The sequence below is a fragment of the Pleurodeles waltl genome, chromosome 11 (assembly GCF_031143425.1).
Source record: "Pleurodeles waltl isolate 20211129_DDA chromosome 11, aPleWal1.hap1.20221129, whole genome shotgun sequence".
NCBI classification, from domain to species: Eukaryota; Metazoa; Chordata; class Amphibia; order Caudata; family Salamandridae; genus Pleurodeles; species Pleurodeles waltl.
Genome location: NC_090450.1, coordinates 50454322 through 50475398, shown reverse-complemented (window position 1 = coordinate 50475398; position 21077 = coordinate 50454322). Strand labels below are relative to the sequence as shown.

General features: G+C 39.9%; 1 protein-coding gene across 7 annotated transcripts in view; it reads left to right on the top strand.

Moving 5' to 3' along the window:
• The window catches only part of TNIK (TRAF2 and NCK interacting kinase), a 623603-nt gene extending 608530 nt beyond the window's left edge, over positions 1-15073 (top strand). For all 7 annotated transcript variants that reach the window (XM_069213031.1, XM_069213035.1, XM_069213034.1 and 4 more), the window contains 5 exons: positions 1959-2059; positions 2510-2659; positions 7815-7974; positions 8119-8258; positions 12689-15073. In XM_069213031.1, coding sequence (XP_069069132.1) covers positions 1959-2059; positions 2510-2659; positions 7815-7974; positions 8119-8258; positions 12689-12772 — 635 coding nt within the window. In that variant the 3' untranslated portion in view covers positions 12773-15073. The remainder of the gene's footprint in view (positions 1-1958; positions 2060-2509; positions 2660-7814; positions 7975-8118; positions 8259-12688) is intronic.
• Positions 15074-21077: the final 6004 nt, after the last annotated feature.

The following is a 21077-nucleotide window of genomic DNA, read 5'->3' as shown; positions in this document are numbered from 1 at the left end:
GTAATAATGTGAAAACACAACATAAGAAACATCCCACCACACCATTTTAGAAGAATTTAGTAAAATGTAATACATTATTGGAAACCAAAATCCAAACAGTAAAACCGAAGATATGCAGTTTTAAAGTTTTTAGGTAAAAATAGTGCCCAAAAGCACAAATCTCCAACTGCGGTTATTCAGTCGCACTACACCGGGACAAGGTTACAAGTTCAGGCCAAACGTGATTAAGATCCTGCATCAAGGATGAGTCACGCAACCATGGTTCTGAAGAAACTGCAGTGCTGCGATGTGGAATCATGTGTTGTCATCAAGGACGACTTTGATGGGGTACTTGCAATGCAAAGACCTCATCAAAGATGTCACACAAGGGCAGTTCCACAGAAGCTGTTGGCTGCGCTGCAAGGTCTTGCGTCAGGGATGCAGCAGTTCCAAAGCTGCTGCAAGAAGATGCCTATCACAATCAGTTCTGCTTGCAGGACCACAGCTGGGCTGGCAGAGCACCTTCAGGCCCACTTCCAAGGGTCCATGAGTGGAGAGACACCACTTGGAGGGGTAGAATTCATAGAAGACAGGTCCAGGTGCTGGGTTTAAAGTGGATGGAGACTTTTCTGTTCCTGAGACTCTGATCAGGAGGCCAGCCAACTTGCCCTTGGAGTCACTTTGGTGGTCCTGGGTTCAAGATGCAGGTCCAGTTTTCTTCTCTAGACAGCTGGCCAGCTCGGTAGCAGGCCTTCTGGCAGAGCAGCACAGCAGTCCTTCTTAGTCTTCTACAGGTCCAGAGGTGTACTGAAGAGATGGGTCAGAGGGTCCAATATTTATACCTCATGCTCACTTTGAGGTAGAAGAAGGTTCTGAAGGTTTCCAACCCCAAAGTGTTTAGAATTTCCCTCCCTCCTAGCCCCAGCTTGTCTGGGGTCACAAAAGACATGTGTTGAACCCTTTGTGAGTGTGCTCCCAGGGGTTTATGTGATGGATAGGTTTGGTAGGTGACAGCTCCTCCCCTTTATCAAGTCAAAGATGGTGCATCCTATGCTCACCTATCCCCCCCCGCCTCACTGTCTGGAAGCAATATTTAAAGACCAACTGTCAGCTACTTGGAGTCATGTGACCATACCGGCAGTAGGCACCAGATGGTTGGGACAAGAAAATGCCATCTTTCTAAAAGTGGCATTTTCAGAATTGCCACTTAAAATTCAACGTTTCCATTAACGAGGGTTTTATATTACAATTGTTTAGACACCAAACTCGAAATTCCTATCTGCCCTCAATTGAAAGTCATCAGTTATGAAATGTAATAAGGTAACCCAATTTTATCCTATGAGAGAGGTAGGCCTTGCAGCAGTGAAAAACAAATTTAAGAGTTGTTTCACTCCCAGGACATGTAAAACCAAAAAGTACATGTCCAACTTTGTAAATACATTGTACCCTGTCCTATGGGCTATTTAAGGCCTAACCTAGGAATTACTACATTTCTATATTAAAAAGGAAGGTTTGGGCCTGGCAAAAGGGTTATTCTGCCAGGTGAACATAGCAGTTTAACACAGCACACACATGCTCCAAGGCATGTTTAAAAGGCTACATAAATGGGTGGCACAATCAGTGATGCAGGCCCACTGGTAGTATTTCATTCACAGGCCAAAGTGGTACACTGCTTGGCAGCAGTAAAGTGGGCCAAGTCCTAAAAAACAACTAATACTTGTTCAGAAACAGGAGGGGAAACCAAATAGTTTGGGGATGACCCTGCAGAAAGGGCTGGGTCTAACATGTATTTTTTGCCAAATCCTGCCATTTTGGAAGGTGAGTCTTTGCTTTTTTTAAAAGCACTCTAACGGTGATTCTTTATTGTTGCCTATGCTCATTGATTTCATAGAATAGGATTTAGGAAATAATAACATTTTCTATAAAGGCATGTCGTCAATTTATAAACGTATGTGTTGTTTCTCTCACTTTATTTATAGTGAAATATGAAAGGATTAAGTTTCTTGTGATTGCCCTGAAGAACTCTGTTGAAATATATGCCTGGGCACCAAAGCCATATCACAAATTCATGGCTTTTAAGGTACATACTTACATGCATTGCATAATTGTTGGATTACATGTGGCCTGCAAAAAAATGTGGTTGTTTTTTTCAGTTTTCTTTCAAATGTCTAATTATAAAGACATATTTGTAAAATGAGGACTTTATATGTGTACTTGCAAGCCAAAAAATGTTACAAGAGCTGCAAAAAGTTACATGTACCAATAAATTGTTTTATTGTTATGTTTTGTTTTCCAGTTGAAAGTGAGAGAAAAAAGCACAAATGTAATTAGGGGGTAAATCACATCTGTAGCTAGATGTTCCTTTTCCCCTACATTTTAATGCTTGTGATGGGCAAATAACACCTGCTTGTACTTTTTAAAATTCTGGTGGCTTGATTCATTAGGGACATTTTTATTGAATGTCAGGACAGTTGACATGTCATTTGTATACTGCAAGATAACTAAACATTAATTGTGGTTATATATTCAGTCTTTTGCAGACCTTCAACATAAGCCATTACTTTGTGATTTGACTGTGGAAGAAGGTCAGAGGTTAAAGGTTATTTTTGGGTCCAGTACTGGTTTCCATGTGATTGACGTGGATTCTGGAAGCTCTTATGACATCTACATACCATCTCATGTAAGTACTTATTCTTTCAATTTATTTTATTTATTTCCAGATTCACTATTAATTTTGCTTTTGTGCTCTGATATGAGTTTGCTTTTTAATTAACATTTCCACACAATATAAGGCTGAGGTAATGCTTAATGAGTTTACACTATTTGTAACATCTTTCAATTATGGCACATATACAAACAGAGAACATACTGTATACGTGACATTCATAATGTTAATGGTATGGTAATATGTTATGTCACAAGTGAGATCCTTCATGTAGTTTGTGAAGTCATCTGTTATATCCAGTGGGAGGTCATGAGCTTTGATTCTGGTGGGTGAACTATGGTTTGCAAGGCAGGTGTGCAAACTATAGTTTGAAAAGTGAACTATAACTGGACATTTTCGGGGGATGTTTTTGTATGTTGTAATTGTAACTGCAATTTAACTGAGCTTTTAAATTTATACATTTTATCAAATGAATAGTATCCACAATAGTGTTGCCTTTGATGTCCTTAGTAGTATGGGAAGCAGCCTTATCAGTGATTACATCAATGTTGTCATTTGAGTAGGAATCAGTGGTGTCCTGAGCAATGCAGGCTGGTAGTATGAATTATAGTTTGTGTACCTCATTATCGACATTATTTAAATAAATAGGCCCTCATTATGACATCGGCGGGCAGCAGAGACCGCCCGCCAATGCCGTCCAGCCATCAGGCCACCTGTGCAGTCTGGACCTTGCTGGCCCTATTATGACTTCCCCGCTGGGCAGAAACTCTGTTGAGCCGGCGGCAATGCGGCAGTGCAGCGGGTGCAGCAGCACCCGTCGTGCAATCCACAGCCTGTAATTCGGGCAGTGGAATGCGCAATGGGGCTGTGTTGGGGGCCCCATACTGCCAGCCTTTCCATGGCAGTGTTTACCGCCATGGACAGGCTGGCGGATGGGGACTTGTAATTCCCAGGGCAGCACTGCTTACAGCGCTGCCCTGGCAGATTACAACCGCCGGGACCACCAGGCTGCAGGCTGGCGGCAGCCTGGCGGTGTCGGCGGTTTGACAATGGCGGCTCCACCATGGTCATAATGTCTCGGCGGACCACCACTTTTGCGGTGGTCCGACCGTGACCATGACACTGGCAGTCTAGTGACCACCAGGGTCCTAATGACCCCCATAATTTAACTGTGTTTATAAAGCACAGCAACTACTCATAACAGTATCCTGTTGCTAAATATGGTTGTTGGAAAAACTTGCTGGCAGGAATTAGAGGACCTGAGTAACCTTAGGAGCTTCCCTGAAGGCTGCATGATCAGCAGGTAGGTGTAAGGAGAGAGGTAGAGAACTCTAGTGCTTGGAAACCAGGTAAGAGAAGGAGTGACCACCCTGCCTTTGGCATTACACAGTGGGCCATACAAAATGTTTTGAAAAGAATGCTTCTAGAAATGGCTAGCTAATGAAGAGAGACCCTTAAAGACGAGATGTGGGAGTCCCGAAAAAAAGGTTAAGAGAAGCTGTACTTTGCAGTTTCTAATGTGTTGGAGAAAAGGAATGTATAGTCCCAGGTAGAGTGCATTAGAGTAGTCTAGTCTTGATAAAATCAGGGCTTTGATCACTGTACGTCTGCAAATAGCAGAAGAGAATAGACACATTTTTCGAAGAAGACATAAGTGGTAAAAACGAGTGGCCCAGTTTGCTAACTTGAGCGGATAGAGTCAGATTTTGTACAAACAAGAAGCCAAGGTTTCTGACTTCAGTCATAAAAATGAGAGGCGGCCCCAGTGCAACCTGCCATCAGTCGGAGGACTACATGGAGGTCACCTTATCAGGCAGATTTTCTTTTTTATTTGCATTGATTTTCAGGGTGTCTTTGTTTGGGTTTGGGTCTTTGAATCCTCATTGGATAGTGTAAGAAAATGATTCCTATTCAGCAAATTACCAACATGGTATATAACATATTTTTCTGGTTAACCTTCAAAAATCACGCAACACCTCTGGTACCACAAATCTCACAAATCAAAAAAAAGATTGTGTTTTGAGGAAAGTTCCAATATAATTCCTAGTTTGGTCTATTTCTTTTTAGAAGTGTTTACAGTAGCAGAGAGCAAGGGTTCCTAAAGGTGGTTACATTGGATACTTATTTTTCCTTCCCCTCCCATAACAATATTGGATAGATATGTGAGAAACTTGACACCCCTAAAATATGGTCAGATGTGCAGGAGGATTGCAAGTTTGTGGAACGGCCAAAGTTAAGTAATAGAATCTGTGACTTAACCATAACTATGCAGTAATACAGTAATATATAGGATTTGTGTGTGTGTATATATATATATGTATATATATATATATATATATTTACATGTATATACAAAAATAAAGAAATCATCACGTAATGCTCACTACTCCAAACACGTCTACACAATACAGCCAAATACGAAACCTGCTAAACCTATATTGTATTTACACATACAGTGGGATCCATATCACTCTTTTTTCTTGATTTTTCCCAGTTTATTCATGCACTACTTTACAATAATATAATGAATTACAGTACCTTTGTGCATGTTTATTTACTCATAAATCACTGAATCATATGAATGTAAAGCAGTAGTAAATCAATGTACATTCACTACATAATAAGCCTGAACTCTCTCATCAGAGCCACACACATACCCAATCATTTCCCTTCTTTAAAATATTCCTCCTTCTGAAAATGGATCTAACAAGAGTGCCAGGTTACTCATGATTTGTTGCACTTTTGCCCCTGGGCAAATGAACCTACATAAACAGAGGTCGACATCTTGGTGGTGACTTGACTATCATGACCCCACCTTCATTTCAAACAATAAACTCACATCCACTCAAAATGAGGAGTACAGATATATAATCTGCAGTGTCTCTAAAACGTTTTGGGGAAAAAGGTTTAGTTTTACAGATCACCTGTAATGATTCTGATTTGAAAATGTCAAAATTACTCACCAAATCATTATGCAAGGCAGAACAAAAAAACACTTTATACAGCCCCAGTCATATTATGATCTGGAACTTGTAGCAAGAGAAGCACTCTTACTCCTCCTGGTGAATCTTCCACACTTCTGGGATCTAGAGCTTCCACCAATGGACAGAAAATAAAATAGAGAGAGACATATACCCAAAATGAACTTATATCAGAGAAAGCTCCCACAGTGGTGAAACAATACTAAATTAAAAGTACCAACGTGATAAACCCTGCTTGCACAAGTTACTTTTTAAAATCAAATATGCAAAAATACCCTGAATGCACTAACCTGCTTGATGTGTGAGAGACTACTGGAAAAATCTCCCTACAATTCGACTAGCATAGCATACATGCTGCACCAATAGCAAGCCAATAGAGCCTAAAAAAAGAACAACATGGTGTCCCAAACATCCTGATTATGGCTACTTGGTTGCTGGTAACTGAAGTTTGCTCTTCATACTGTTTCAGTCATTGCAGTAAGTATTGCATGACTGAAATTAATATATGTTTTGAGAAGCACAATCCATTGTTCATTACTGTTAATGTTTTTATTGCTGATAGATTTATCGATTGACATCTCCTTGGATTGAACATATTTCTTTTACTTCTAACCTAAAGTTTCATGCCAAAGTGTATTATCAAGCTCTGCAGTGCTTGAAGCTCACACTTCAAGATTATAGGGTTATTTCATAGATACAGGTATACATACATGCATGGATACATTTGGAATTCAGACCTCACAATGTCTATTCAGAGCTCTGTTCCAGTACTTCCATGACAAAGGATAATGTACCTTCTGCGTCCACTCCCTCTTCCCTCTTATTGGAAATCCAACCATTGTCATCCGAGGAGGTATTAATCCCTTTTTCTCTAGCAGATGTACTGGAGCTATCTAAAGTCCAATCAATGTCACCCCAAACACAGTGATTCATCCTATTGTTTCCAGAAATCTGTGTCTGATACTGAAATGTTCATTGCAACTGCTACCATCCCACAAACTTTAACTGCAGGTTAGTCTTCCACACCACCACAATCTGTTAACTCAGAACAGTTTGCCACTTATGACCATTTTACAGGTGTTTTTCCCCAATTGAATATTGGAGCAGTTTGTTAAAACTTAGCTCATAACATGTGCACGATCACACAGAATCTAGTTTTATCAGCATTATATGATATTAAGATGGAGGAGGATGGTGACAGTGTCTGTAAAATAATAATGTTCTTTTTGTCATTCACCTTTAGAATGATCAGCTATCCACTGCTCCTCCACTTCCTGGCCCAGGCAGGCATTCAAAAGCATGCTACATTAAATGAGTTATCATAGAAAGAACAAACTTTGTCTCTCTCTCTCCTTAGAAATTTCTACCATGTCCAGACAGTTGGGGGTCCTTCAAGGTTCTGCCATTATCCGTTGCATCTTAACTAATCTATATAACCTCTGATAACTTTGTTTACTGGCTCTATATCAAAGAAAAACAACCTATCAGTCTGAAAGATTTGTCTTCAGTGTGGTCAGTCTTTCCCTGGTGATCCATGTTAAGATGATTGTTGTCACAAATTAGGTAAATCTGACCAGCATGCAGATTCTTCTTCATAAATTTGACTAATCGCTTTCAGTATAGGGGAAGGTGTTCTGAGCTCCGGCTGTTGCCAAAAGTCAAGCCCTGCTTCCTAATCATAATGTGTATAGTTGAAGCCACTGCCCTCTGGGCTCTGAATGGAGCATTCCAGGAACTTCGTAAGATCATGACCAGCTGGTCCTGGGGTAGGGTTATTGAACGCAGGGCATGGAAGTTTTTAAAGAAAAGACTACCGGCCTGATTTACGTCTTTGCAGATTGAATACTCCATCACAAACCTGACGGATATCCCGTCCACCGTATTAATATCCCATTATTTCCTATGGAGATCGTAATACGGCAGACGGGATATCCGTCACGTTTGTGATGGATGATTCAATCTGAGAAGTCCTAAATCAGGCCCTAGGATTTTTATAATGCGTAATACATCATCTGAGTAAAAAAGAAATGAAATACATTTTTACTACTGTTTTAGGAGAAAAAGATAGTTCCTACTAAACTCAGTGCTGGTCAGTATAAAAAGTTATAAGTTTATTTCTTTTATTGTTTTATGAAGCTCATACATAATGGATTGTAACATTGTGACTGGATCTTGTGTTTTTATGGTAGATTCAAGGTAATGTGACACCTCATGCCATTGTAATCCTGCCAAAAACCGATGGCATGGAAATGCTGGTGTGTTACGAAGACGAAGGAGTGTATGTTAACACATATGGTCGGATAACTAAAGACGTGGTGCTTCAGTGGGGAGAAATGCCCACCTCTGTTGGTATGTCATTTTACATAATACATTTCAAATGTACCTTTATTCATAGGTCTCCTTCTATATTTAGTGATGTTTAGTGGCTTGGTTGTGAGATGGTAAATTGCGTTGCCTGTTGACACATTTCATAAAATCATTTTGTTTTCACAGCCTATATCCATTCCAATCAAATAATGGGCTGGGGAGAAAAAGCTATTGAAATCCGGTCTGTGGAAACAGGACACTTGGATGGTGTATTTATGCATAAGCGAGCGCAAAGATTAAAATTTTTATGTGAAAGGAACGATAAGGTAAGCACATTTGAGCTCTTCACTGTTAAATTATTATGCGAATATATAATTATTATACAGCCCTGCGCCAAAATCTCACAGATATTCATATGCCCTTGAATGTTTGAAGACTTAGAAATATCTTGATTTAGGAAACACTCATCAGTCACTTATTTTTTCAGTGTATTCTTGCAAACATTGTGGGATTTCTAAAGTAGTGACATCAATGACATTTTGTATTCAGAACTGCACATAGCACACATTTAAATCCAGTGTCTACAGTTCCACTATTTTTTATATCCTCACCAATTTTGAGGTTGTTTCAATACCATTTCTATCCTGGAAAAATATTTACCCCTGCACTTGGCAGTACACCACCTCTGGCCATTCCAGGAAATGATTAAGGAAAGTAGTTTAAATCATCCACAATCTAACAAGTTCAACACCGTATTAGTCCCTTCAGCTTTCTCTCCCATCCCTGATACAGAATTCACTCATGGGAAATAGTATGCCAATATTACAAGTTAGGAAATGGATTTACAAGTCCCAGTAGAACCTATGAACGCCTAGCGGTTGTAAATCTAGCCATTTGCTCAACCTTGCATGCTCAAATAGTTTTGTGAATTGGGCTTAATGTGTATTAATAGTATTGTGTATATGAGCTCACATTTGATTGTTATTTTGTATAAAAACTAAAGCCTTTCTAGATGTAAAGGAGTCTTGGCAGTTGATGCTTCTTAGATATCTTAAATTGAGACTGCTTCAATGCTTTGCAATGTGAAAAAGTTGTAACTTTCTCAAACTCAATGGAAAAAGACTCAACTTGTAGATATTGAGTAAAATAAGCACCACTCACAAAATACCAACATGCCTCTAGACTCCATGCTGGTTCCATCATCTGTGGCCAAATTACTGGCCATCTGGATGTGTGAAGATCTATCTCCTAATATGCAGCTCGGTGTGATTTTATGTTCATTTCATTGCATCGTATTTTTATGTGAAATTTCTCCATTTCAGCTCCAAACCTACATATGCTTAAATACTTCTTCGCTTGTGTACTCTCTAAGATTGACAATTGAAACAACATCCACTTGCGTATTCCCAAAATCACGGCACTGAAAATGCAGCAGGTGCTACCATTTTGAAGGTGCCCTAAAGATGAGGGCAAGCCAAATGCATCATTGGCTTCCAGTAGAGTAATAGATCATGCACAAAGCATCATGTTTCATAAAATTAAAATAAAGTCTATTAAGTCATGCTTCATGGAGAGGTTTTCTAAGCACTCCCTAGAAAGGGCCCTGCTATCCAACTTCTCCCTATTGCCATATGTCACTTGTATTGTTTGCTTATTTTGTACGGAGATCACTTGGTTATTTAAGTTCCAAGCAGCTGAAAAGTTTGGCTATGCAATTACACATGATCCAGACCTGTTTTCTTTTAGGAAATCCTACATTTTGTTGTCTTGCTAAGCTGATTGGCAACATTCACTTCTTTTTGCTATCTGTGCAGTAGAGACAGAACAACATTTTAGTGCCAATATGCTCCTCTGAGGTTACTTTTATCATTTACGAAAAATAATAGTAAAATGCCTTATTTTCAATCATATTACTTTAACCATTTGTGGTAACTGCATTATGGGTGTATATTCATGACAGTGTGGTTGCTATCTGTGAAATCTAAACTCATAGGTTTCCTCCCAAGAATAGTCACTTAAGTGCGTGTGCATTTCAATGCATGTTGATGTGTCTAAACTTCAAAAGAAAAGCACTGAGTGGAAATTCACAAGGCGCCAAAGCAAATCAATGGTACAACACTGTCTACAATGTTTGGTAACTAATATTGTTTTAAAGGTCATCTCATATTAGCAAATTAGAAAGTAGTTGTATAATGATATTGCAAATATTCATTCAACTTTGTTCTTTTGATCAGCCTCTCACTGAAGACAATTGGTCACATTATACCAAATGAATCAGGTGATGTGCTTCCATTTTTCATATTGTTCTGTTTTGTAGTTGATTAGGAATGAGGAAGAGTAGCCAATCCAGGACAATCTGGGCTTAAGAGAAACCATATTAGACACTAGTGAGTAATGGAAATGGTCATTGTAGGAGCAAGGGCTGGAAATGCCCTAAGCGTATGTAAATGGGAGCTGTTGGATAGAGGACATCAATTTTGCCTGAGAATAATCAGATTGGTGACAGTGAATATGGATTCTTCACTCCTGTGAGACACTGCTTGGCATGATTTTGGTGGCCGGCTGAGCTTGCACAGGAGACAGTGAGGCTGTTTTATTGAGACTGTTGAGCATGCATCCCATCTCTGATTGCACACAGGTCAGCAGAGAGTTGAAAACTTACCTTTTCTGCTAGCTTCTCTCCTATTGTCTGCTAGTAATAGTCCTAGTGAAAAGATGCCCTTGGGTGAATGTGCACTGTATTAGTAAATACATTCATAAAAATTAAGCTTTTTCCAGTGGTAGGTGATGACTGTCTGATAGTGGTGCTTTTGTTGGTATTTAAGGCTAACTAACCCAAAATCTCACCCAGACGTTAATTGTTAAAGTGTGGGAAAAGGGCTGGACTTCAGTTTAATACTCTGCCTTTCTTGTGTATCACTGCGGTGACTGTTTCTATATTAAGTGTTTGCTTCTGCCTGGGTAGGAAATAGTTGTTAGTTCTTCTCTCTAGCTGATAACTTGGAAGCTACCCAAAGTGAAAATATTTCCCTTTGCGTAACAGGCTTGATAAGGTGACTTGTCTGTAGCGTCAACATGGTGGTCAGTGGAAGTAATGGAATTAGTCTTTTTTCAGGAGAAGGAACACATTTACTTGCTTGTAGGGCTTCCTGGAGATATGATGGGAATTATACATTAGGATGTTCTTATGTTAAACTTAGTGTAAGCTTTGTAAGCTGTAGAAAATAATCACTGAATTCCTGAACAGTGAGCCCTCTATCAGTGACATCACCTCTCCGAAATGATTCTGAGACACCTCATTGTACACCTTCTCTCTAAAGACTCAGTCCTAGAGTTTCCCAACAATGCCACTTTGTATAATTAGTATTTTACATTACAAGGCTGCCAGGCTCAAACGTGATGCAACATTCTGATTCTTCAGCTCCTTAACTAAAGAAGAATTTTTATATCTCCTTAATTCTTGCAACATATCTCACTTTCCATCTTATTCCTGTCCGCCTGCCATCGCCAGATTAGTCATCTTATCTGACATCTGCTCAAAGGATTTCAAGCCTCTGTTGAGGGAACCAAATGTGGACGCTATGAACTTTGCAAACTTCAGATTTATTTCCAAAGTATGTTTTATGGGTAATCTGAGAAAAAAGGCAGCCTTCCCGCACCTCACTGTACACCTTTCGTAAAGCAACCATCTATTGGTTGTCCAAACTTGGTTCATCCCCTGACACCACATCAACACATTTTGCATTGCCATCTGGTACCAGAACAGAGTCACAAGACACCTACTTGACCTTTCAAAGGTATTTCTCAAAGCAATTACTGCACACTTTTCAATCATCACCCCAAACCTGAATCAGGTGTCCAACATTTGATCATTATTTTTCAGTGTCTACTTGAGTTCTCTTCCAGACACCGCCACAACATTCATTCTCTCCTTTTGCAACAGATTAGACCACAACTATATAACTGTAAAGCTAGAAACATTCAGCATAATGTCTTGGTGATTTCATGTTATCAGTGGATAAATAGATTTCCTGCCATCATCTGAAATAGCAAAAACACTAAATTATGGAATTGTGCAATGTCAGTCTTTCCACCTGGAGTCCGACATAACTTCGATCACCCCTTATTATGCCAGCAAGGTCAGAAACCACTGCACCAGGTAAATGAGATACACAAAGTATTCAACACCTAGACATTTGTAGCAGGTGGGACTTAAAGTACAACAGAAAATGGAGCCCCAGCAAAGTCACCCATCAGTAGGCTCCTGAAAGGACTGTAAATTGACAGGCTGTCATAAAGCAACATTCTTGGACCTTTTGAAAACCATCTAATTAAAAGTATAAATAAATCTATAAATTAACACAAAACCATACATAAAACAGTGTATGTGTAGAAGAACGTGCAGTGCTGTTGATGGGACCTGTTACTACTTTAAGCAACCTTTGTACCATATACTCTAAACACTAACACACAATGATACGCACAAACAGATACTATGTTCAAAAGACTACATTTAAAAACTAACATTTGTGAAATGATAAATTCACACAATTTTTTAAAGCTGTAACGAAAATAGGAGGATCATTTCGGTTACTTAAGTCAGATATTTTACAGAAGTAAAAAGAAAAATATACAAATGAATATGCAATATACAATTAGCACAGTTTCCAATTAAAACATTAGTAATTATTGATAGGTTTTGTCTGTAAAGTACGTAATAATGTGTCCCTGACTATCATTTATCTTCATCTTCTAGGTATTCTTTGCCTCTGTTCGATCTGGAGGAAGTAGCCAAGTTTTCTTCATGACTCTCAACAGAAACTCTATGATGAACTGGTAACAGGCCTCCACTTAGCACTTTCCTTTATGGCATTATTTCTAAATTAAAGACTTTTGAACTCGTGGACTAGGGCTGAAGAAGCAGCCCCCTAAGGACTTGTGAAAACGCACACAGCTCCTTTGAAATGAAACACAGTGCATTTAACTCAGTGGGTTAAGACACTGCTGCGGGGACAGTGTGTCTGGAATTCCCACGCAACACTGGACAAGAGGAAAATGCAATTACTTCTGAACTGGGAATATAATTGTTTGAGGCCTACTGGTTAAGCTGTGTTATAGTGGCTTGTGGAATTTTACCTTTTCTTTGTCTCTTACTTCGTAAGAATGGGGAATAAAGTAGTCTTGGAAAAAATTAGCCAATCGTTAATTCTGTCTACCTGATCTAGCATTAAGTATAGCTTGTAAAATTGCCAATTTAAAATGGTGAGGCAGCACAATAAATGTACCTTTTATCTCTGAGTGGAAGGGCATAACTGTATAGATGGGTAATTTTAACATTTTTAGCCTTCACCGACCTAAATGTTGCCTTTTGCCAGCAACTGCTTAATGACATTTTTTTAAGAACAGCTTAATAGTTTCCTCTACTTTTTCGGAAACTGTTTTTTAAGTGGCTAACTACTAGCCTTAGACTGAAACTAATCAATACCATTTTAGTCAATCCGTCATTCCATATGTTATTTGGATATTAACATATTGGTGAGTGTTGATATGGAAAGTATTGCCATTTCTAGAGCTTAACTACTCTTAAAGATATAGGCTCCCATTGGCATACTGCTGACACCCCTTAACAATATTATGCAACTGGTAAGGTCATAGTAAAGGTGAAAAAGTTAAAAATATATATATATAACTGGGGTGTGCAACAAGAACAAGCACATAGCCAGGTGAACTGTAGGGCTAACAAACGGAAATCCCTAGTGTGGCAAGAATACATTCTGTGTGCATGACAATGCTATGGTAAACATGGCAAGTTAATGTGGTGACTTCCAACATGTGCTATCTCGGGGCCAAAATGGTGCCTGCCTTCCACAGAATTAGTGCACGCCACATCATCTGGGTGACTTCGGTGCTATAGAACCAGGCTAGGAGAGTGTGGGGACAGGAAATCACACATTGCCAATTTGGAGCATGATTTGGCAGAGATTAGAAAAGTATGCCTCGAATGAAAAAAAAAAAAACTAATCATACTGTTGCCTTCTAAAACATTGATGGCACAGGTCAGAAGAGGTAGAAACCTGCACATAAAAGACAGAATTTTCGATGTTGCTTGTGCCTTTTTCAAGTACGCAGGTGCAAGTTTGGCAGTGTTCATCCACCATAAACAAATGCCTATCAAGACCTAAGGTGTTAGGAGAGAAACTTTTTGGAAACTTTATTTCGAACAACAAGGAGAAGACGTGTAGACACCCAAAATTACACAACATACAGTCAATAACCACATATTTGCAGAGTTATGTATTTAGTTGAAGTGTGTCCTTAGAAATTCTTTACCCCAAATAGTTTCACTTTTTTCTAGAGCTACAAGCATGGCTGCCTGTGGTAATAGGGTGTTGCATACAAACCTGTGTTGCGCTTCCTGTTTTTAACCTACCTCGTTTTTTATTGTTTGTTTGTTTTGCTGTTAAGGGCAGCTGTGTTACCACTCCAGACCTAGAGCAAGCTATTGTGGCAATTTAAGTTGTATGGGAAATAATACATTTATTTATAAATAATCCCTCGTAAGCACATTAAATAAGGTGCATCTGTACATCAATTAAACTAGTTGCATATTATTGAAATGTAAAGGAAGACAATTTTAACGGTTAAATGAGAGAGATGAAGCAGGGACATATTGGACATTCATATAACTACACCACAAACATTTCAGTCACTTCCTTTCGGGGTATTTCAGTTAGCAATAACTAGATAAAGATTTTAGCAATCTTTGTTATTGTTAGAAACTATTCATCTCTCTGACTGCACAATGTTATTGCCATAATGTCTTTTTAATGCTTCCGTGATTATCTTTTAGCTAGACGCTTCTTTCATTATGTTGCAAACAGTTAGTTCTTTATTAAAGCAACAAGTTCTAAATACACAGCTTTAAATCATTTTCTATTGTGGGTTTTTGGGTACAGTCAAACAATAAAAGGGAATCATTGTGTTTAAACATAAGGTAGTTTGTGAATGTATTTTTTAAGACAGAGACACTTCGGAAGAAATCACATTAAGCAAATATTTCAGTCTTGTTTACAGTATGTACATTAACATAAACAAAGCATTTCTGGTGCCAACAAAAATAAAACACAAAATGTAAAGTTCATATGTTTGACTTTTATATTTTTGTACTTTTGACCCGCAAGTAAATGTTCTATATGTTATTAATTACGTTTATTAACATATTTCGAGTGTGGTTGATTATCATGAACATATTAAAAATCTTTAACCCCTTCGCTGCCAGGCCTTTTCCCTTTCAGGTGCCAGGACTTTTTTGGCTACTTGGGGCAGTTTGTACTTAGACCCGCATAACTTTTTGTCCACCTAAGCTACCCATGCCAAAGTTGCGTCCTTTTTTTCCAACATCCTGGGGATTCTAGAAGTACCCGGAGATTGTGGGTTCCCCTGGAGGAGACCAAGAAATTAGCAAAAATACAGCAAAAAATTCATTTTTTTTTTAAAACAATGGGAAAAAAGGCTGCAGATGAAAGCTTGTGGTTTTTTCCCTGAAAAAGGTATCAACAGATGGTTCATGGTGCTACAATCACCATCTTCCCAGCTTTCAGGAACAGGCAGACTTGAATCAGAAAACCTCTTTTTTTCAACACAATTTCTGCACTTTACTCGGAAATACCCTATTTTTGCTATTTTTTGTGTTTTTAGACTCCTTCCAGTTAGTCACAGAAATGGGTGTGAAACCAATGCTGGATCCCGGAAAGCTAACCATTCCTGAAGAGTAGACCAAATTCTGAATTCAGCAAGGGGTCATTTGTGTAGATCCTTCAAGGGTTTCCTACAGAAAGTAACCGCTAAAATAAAAAAATATTGACATTGAGGTGAAAAAAAGAACCATTTCTCTCCACATTTTCTTCTATAACTTTGTCCAGCTATGGTAGATTTTTTAAAGCAATATACTGTAACATCAGCTGAACTCTTCTGGTTGTGGAGATATATGAGGCTTGTTGGTTCATCTAGAACCCTAGGTACCCAGAGCCAAAAAGGGTCTGCGCCTTGCAATGGGTTTTCATCGTGTACCGGGTATACAGCACTTCATTTGGTGAAATATAAAAAAGTGAAAAATAGGTATCAAGGAGACCTTTGTATTTCCAAAATGGGCACAAGATAAGGTGTTGAGAAGCTGTGGTTATTTGCACATTCCGGGGAATTCCGGGGTCCCCATACTAGCATGTGAATTACAGTGCATTTCTCAAATAGACGTCTTTTTTACACACTGTCTTACATTTTGAAGGAAAAAATGTAGAGAAAGACAACGGCAATATTCTGTGTTCTCCCAAGTCTCCCGATAAAAATGGTACCTCACCTGGGTGGGTAGGTCTAATGCCCGCGACACGAAATGCGACATGGACACGTCACATTTTTACATTGAAATCTGACGTGTTTTTTGGAAAGTGCCTAGCTGTGAATTTTGGCCTCTAGCTCAGCCAGCACCTAGGGAAACCTACCAAACCTGTGCATTTCTGAAAACTAGACACCTTGGGGAATCCAGGATGGGGTGACTTGGGCCTCTCACCAGGTTCTGTTACCCAGAATCTTTTGCAAACCTCAAAATTTGCCAAAATAAAACATTTTTTCCTTACATTTCGGTGATGGAAAGTTCTACAATCTGAGCGAACCACAAACTTCCTTCTACCCAGTATTCCCCCAGGTCTCCCAATAAAAAGGTACTTCAATGGGGTGGGTAGGCCTAATGCGACACAACAGGAAATGCCCCAAAACAAAACATGGTCACATCACATTTTCCCAAAGAAAACAGAGCTGTTTTTTGCAAAGTGCCTAGCTGTGGATTTTGGCCTCTAGCTCGGCTAGCACCTAGGGAAAGCTAGCAAACCTATACATTTTTTTAAACTAAACAACTAGGGGAATTCAGAATGAGGTGACTTGGAGGGCTCTCACCAGGTTCTGTTACCCAGAATCCTTTGCAAACCTCATAATTTGGCCAAAAAAAACACTTTTTCCTCACATTTCGGTGATGGAAAGCTCTGGAATCTGAGGGGAGCCACAAACGTCCTTCTACCCAGTGTTCCCCCAGATCTTCCGATAAGAATGGTACCTCGCTTGCGTGGGTAGACCCAGTGCCTGCGTTAGGAAATCACCCAAAACACAACTTGGACACATCAAAATGATCTATTACAAACCTACCTGTTTTTGCAGGAGGGGGTGGCGTTTTTGGTCACCGGTGTGGCAGTCATCTTGGGAAACCTACCAAACCCAGACATTTTTTTTTTTTTAAACTAGACACCAGGAGGAGTCCAGGGATGTGTGGCTTGCATGAATCCTCCCATATTTTCATACCCAGACTCCTCTGCTAACCTCAAATATTGCTTACAAATTAGTGTGCTCAACAATCTCTTCCAAAAACACATCGTCCATAAACAACTGAAAGAAATTGACAGGCAAAAAGTTTTCCATATTGACTCTACACCCTAGGAGATGAGTAAAGGCAGGCAACTGTGCCTGCTCCATGTTTGGGGCAATACAGGTGTCAGGTCTTCCAATGGGAAACCTTTCAGCCCCAGGCTGCTGCACTATTGGCACATCAATGTCCTCCTCTAAAACAGGCCCTTCATCTGCACTGAGAGTGACTTCCTCATCAGAAGATTCCCCTCAGACAGAAAACTCACTGTCAGAATATCTTACTTTCTCCTCTGCTTCAGATGCAGAGTCAGCCTCATAAACATGGTCTGAAGACAACTCAAAAAGCATGCCAACAACCTGCTGAGCGGTCACTCTGCGGCTAGCCATGATCCTTTCTAACAACAAATGGATTGCCAACAACAACCAGCACTGTCTAAAATAAGTAAAGTGTGGCTTTATCAAAAAGAGTTATGTACTAAAAAACGATACCAATCACTTGCCTGAAAAGGCTACACACCAGCAACTACCAATGATATCCCACTGAAAGGGAAAAAAAGAAAAGCAAATTAGACATAAGACAATATAAATATCATTGTGCACAAATCTAAGGACAATTTTACACACAATCCTGCATTTAGTACACCACCTACAAACATGCCATTCATGCATATCAACAATACTCCTTTGGAGTAAATTGCTTTTGCTTACCGAAAACATGCAACTACGCAAACTGCAGGTCAACTACTGCCAAAACCGCAAGGATCCACAGCAAAGGATGCAAAAGGTTTGAACCTGAACAAAAAGGAGAAATAAACTGTTATAATCACAAATACTTCGCAGGTTGACAAACACCCCGCCACCAAGCATTTACAAATTTTCCCTGGTGCCTAAGTGGATTCTAAATGTGCCCCCTTTGAGGGGCGACCTTTGCCAAAGGGGCCGTCCACCCACACAAAACACACACAAGATCCCTGGTGCCTAAGTGGATTCTGCTCCCCTTGGGGGGAACTGGGCCTAAAACAATAGGCAAAAATATGGGCAACAGTTCTGTGCCCCCTTTGGGGGGAGCGACCCTTGCCAAAGGGGCCACCCACCCCACACAAAACACACACACATGCACAAGATCCCTGGTGCCTAAGTGGATTCTGCCCCCCTTGGGGACAGTTGGGCCTAAAGAAATAGGCCAATCTCCCCCCAAGGGGGGCAGAAGTGGCCAACAGTTCTGTGCCCCCTTTGGGGAGGCGACCCTTGCCCAAGGGGTGCCCCCGAGACACCACAAAAAACACACACAACACAATCCCTGGGGCCTAGTGGGTTTTGACCTCCCACTGGGGCGAGATCAGCCGAAAACAATGTGGGGCTGAAACATATAAAAACAATATTGCCCCCAGGCAAGGGTCGCTGCCCTAAAACATATTTTGTAAACATCCCTGGTGTCTAGGGGGTTCCAACCCTCCCCCCCCCCCCGGCTAGATCAGCCGGGAAAAATGGGCTGAAACATGGATAGACTAATGTCCCCCAGGGAGCGACCCTTGCCTAATGGGTCGCTCCCCAAAATACACACAAAACAATCCCTGGTGTCTAGTGGATAGATTTCTGCCTCACTGCGATCGTGGAGCAGGAATCCATTCAAAACAGGCACGGGGAAAGGAAAAACTGTTTCCTTTCCCCCTGTGTTTGTTCCCTCCGCCCCCCCAAAAAATAAAATAACAGGAGAAGGACTCAATTGTTTTGGGTCCTCTCGATCAACGCACTGGAAGCAAATGGCTTCCAGTTCATCCCCAGCAGCATTCGATGACGTTGGCACGCTGTGAGCGCGCTGATGTCATCAGATTGCCGGGGGGCTTGGGGTGGAAGGGGAAGCGATTCTCCTTCCATCCCTGACGGGGGTGTAGGTGTGAGGCCCACAGGGGGAGCACTAGCCCTCCCCCGTGGGCCGGGTGCAGAACGAACTGGGCTTGTCCTCTGCACACAGCAACCGTGGCCGAGGGCAAGCCCAGCTCATTCAAGGCACCCGAGGGGTTAAGGGAAACCAATATCATATTATATCATCAATGATAGGTTTGTCATGCTAGTTCTGTCTAAAAAAGTTAAAAACTTTGTTTCATACATTTTATTGTTTTGAATAAGGATGTTGTGCTAAAATGCCTCCATGCATACCTTAGAATTTGGAAACACCTACACTGCTATCTTTTCCTTTGTAGAGCTTTATATGGGAACCTGAGCAACATTCACAAAATGGCTAGTCCCACCTCACTTGACGGAAGCGCCGATGCTCACACCCAAGCCCTAAGCTCTATCACCCTGACCACAGAGATAACTAGCTGTTTGTTATCAGTCATGTTTTTTCCAACCCAACAAAACATACTGATCTTTTTATTTTTTTGCAGTCCTAATCATTGCATGCCTGATGGACCTTCATAGTTCTTAGCTACTCATTCAGTAGCAGCGATAAAGTTATTGCAATTTTTTCCAGATTCTCAAATTTAAGGCTCTGAAGTGCATAAATTTAAATGTAGCCTCATAGAAGCTTTGCAATGGCTAATTTCATTGGGTTTGTATTTTCCTTTAACACTTGATGAAATGGTAACAAATATATCTTCCATTTATTATAATGTCTGTAACAATAAAAAAAGAGTTGTTCAGCCTGTGAGCCAGGTAGTCAATTCTCTGCATATACTTTTTATTAAATACACATTGTTGTTTATAAATTGTTTCCAGATAGAAACATGCACTGCAGGAGAACGTAGAGACTACGAGTGTGTTGTTGTTACTGGCATGTATGCTTCAAGGGAAGAACTCGAACATGGAGTTTACTCAAACATCACCACAAAAATGCAGGGATTTTTTTTTAAATGGGAAAAAAGTGGGATCTGAAGTATTTTGACCATGAGATTAACCAAACTTTATTATTTCAAAGTGATTTAATAAGCAAAAAATTGGGCAAGCTCATCAACAGCTCCATCTCACAGTAGCAAGGAAAATGGGACCTGGAGCATTTTAACCATAAGATTATCCAACCTTTATTATTTCAAAGTGATTATTTAGCTACAAATCTCAAATCAAAGTAGGCAAGGCTCATCAACATCTCCATCTCAGTAGCTTGCCTGCAGGATGGACTATGATCATTTCATTTTTTGACTTTTTTTTTTTTTTCACTAACACGCCTAATGCCACACACAGTTTATAGTTGATTATAGTGTTCAACAGACACATTCTGGATAAAAACAGAAATACAATCAAAGACGGTAGGGAGGTATGAAAGCAACAGCCTCAATTGATGCAGTTAACTATCCAAAAGCTACTTCTGCAGTGGCCTTTTTTAGACATGAACATTAATATCTGGATCTTTAGAAAGTCATTTGGAAATTGGATTTGAAGTTACTATTACCCAACTTGGCAACAGTGGCTGTGCAATAAATCTGGAAACCCACAATACCTGAAACAGCACGTGATGGAGCAATATCTCAAAGCTATGAATGTCACCACTAAAAATTCACTGGTTACTTGAATTCAAATAACCATGCTAACAAAAAAGGTATAAAAGCATGACAGATTTTGCTAAAATGGTATTACGAATGATCAAAACTCCTTACAAAAGTGTTTCCCATACTCCACATTGGGTTACACACTTATTAATGGTGAGTTGTGAAAGTCCAAGCAATAAGTAAAGATGCCTTTAATATCTGTATTTATCCTGCTGCATTTGCTGAGTTTCAAAAGACAGAGATGAT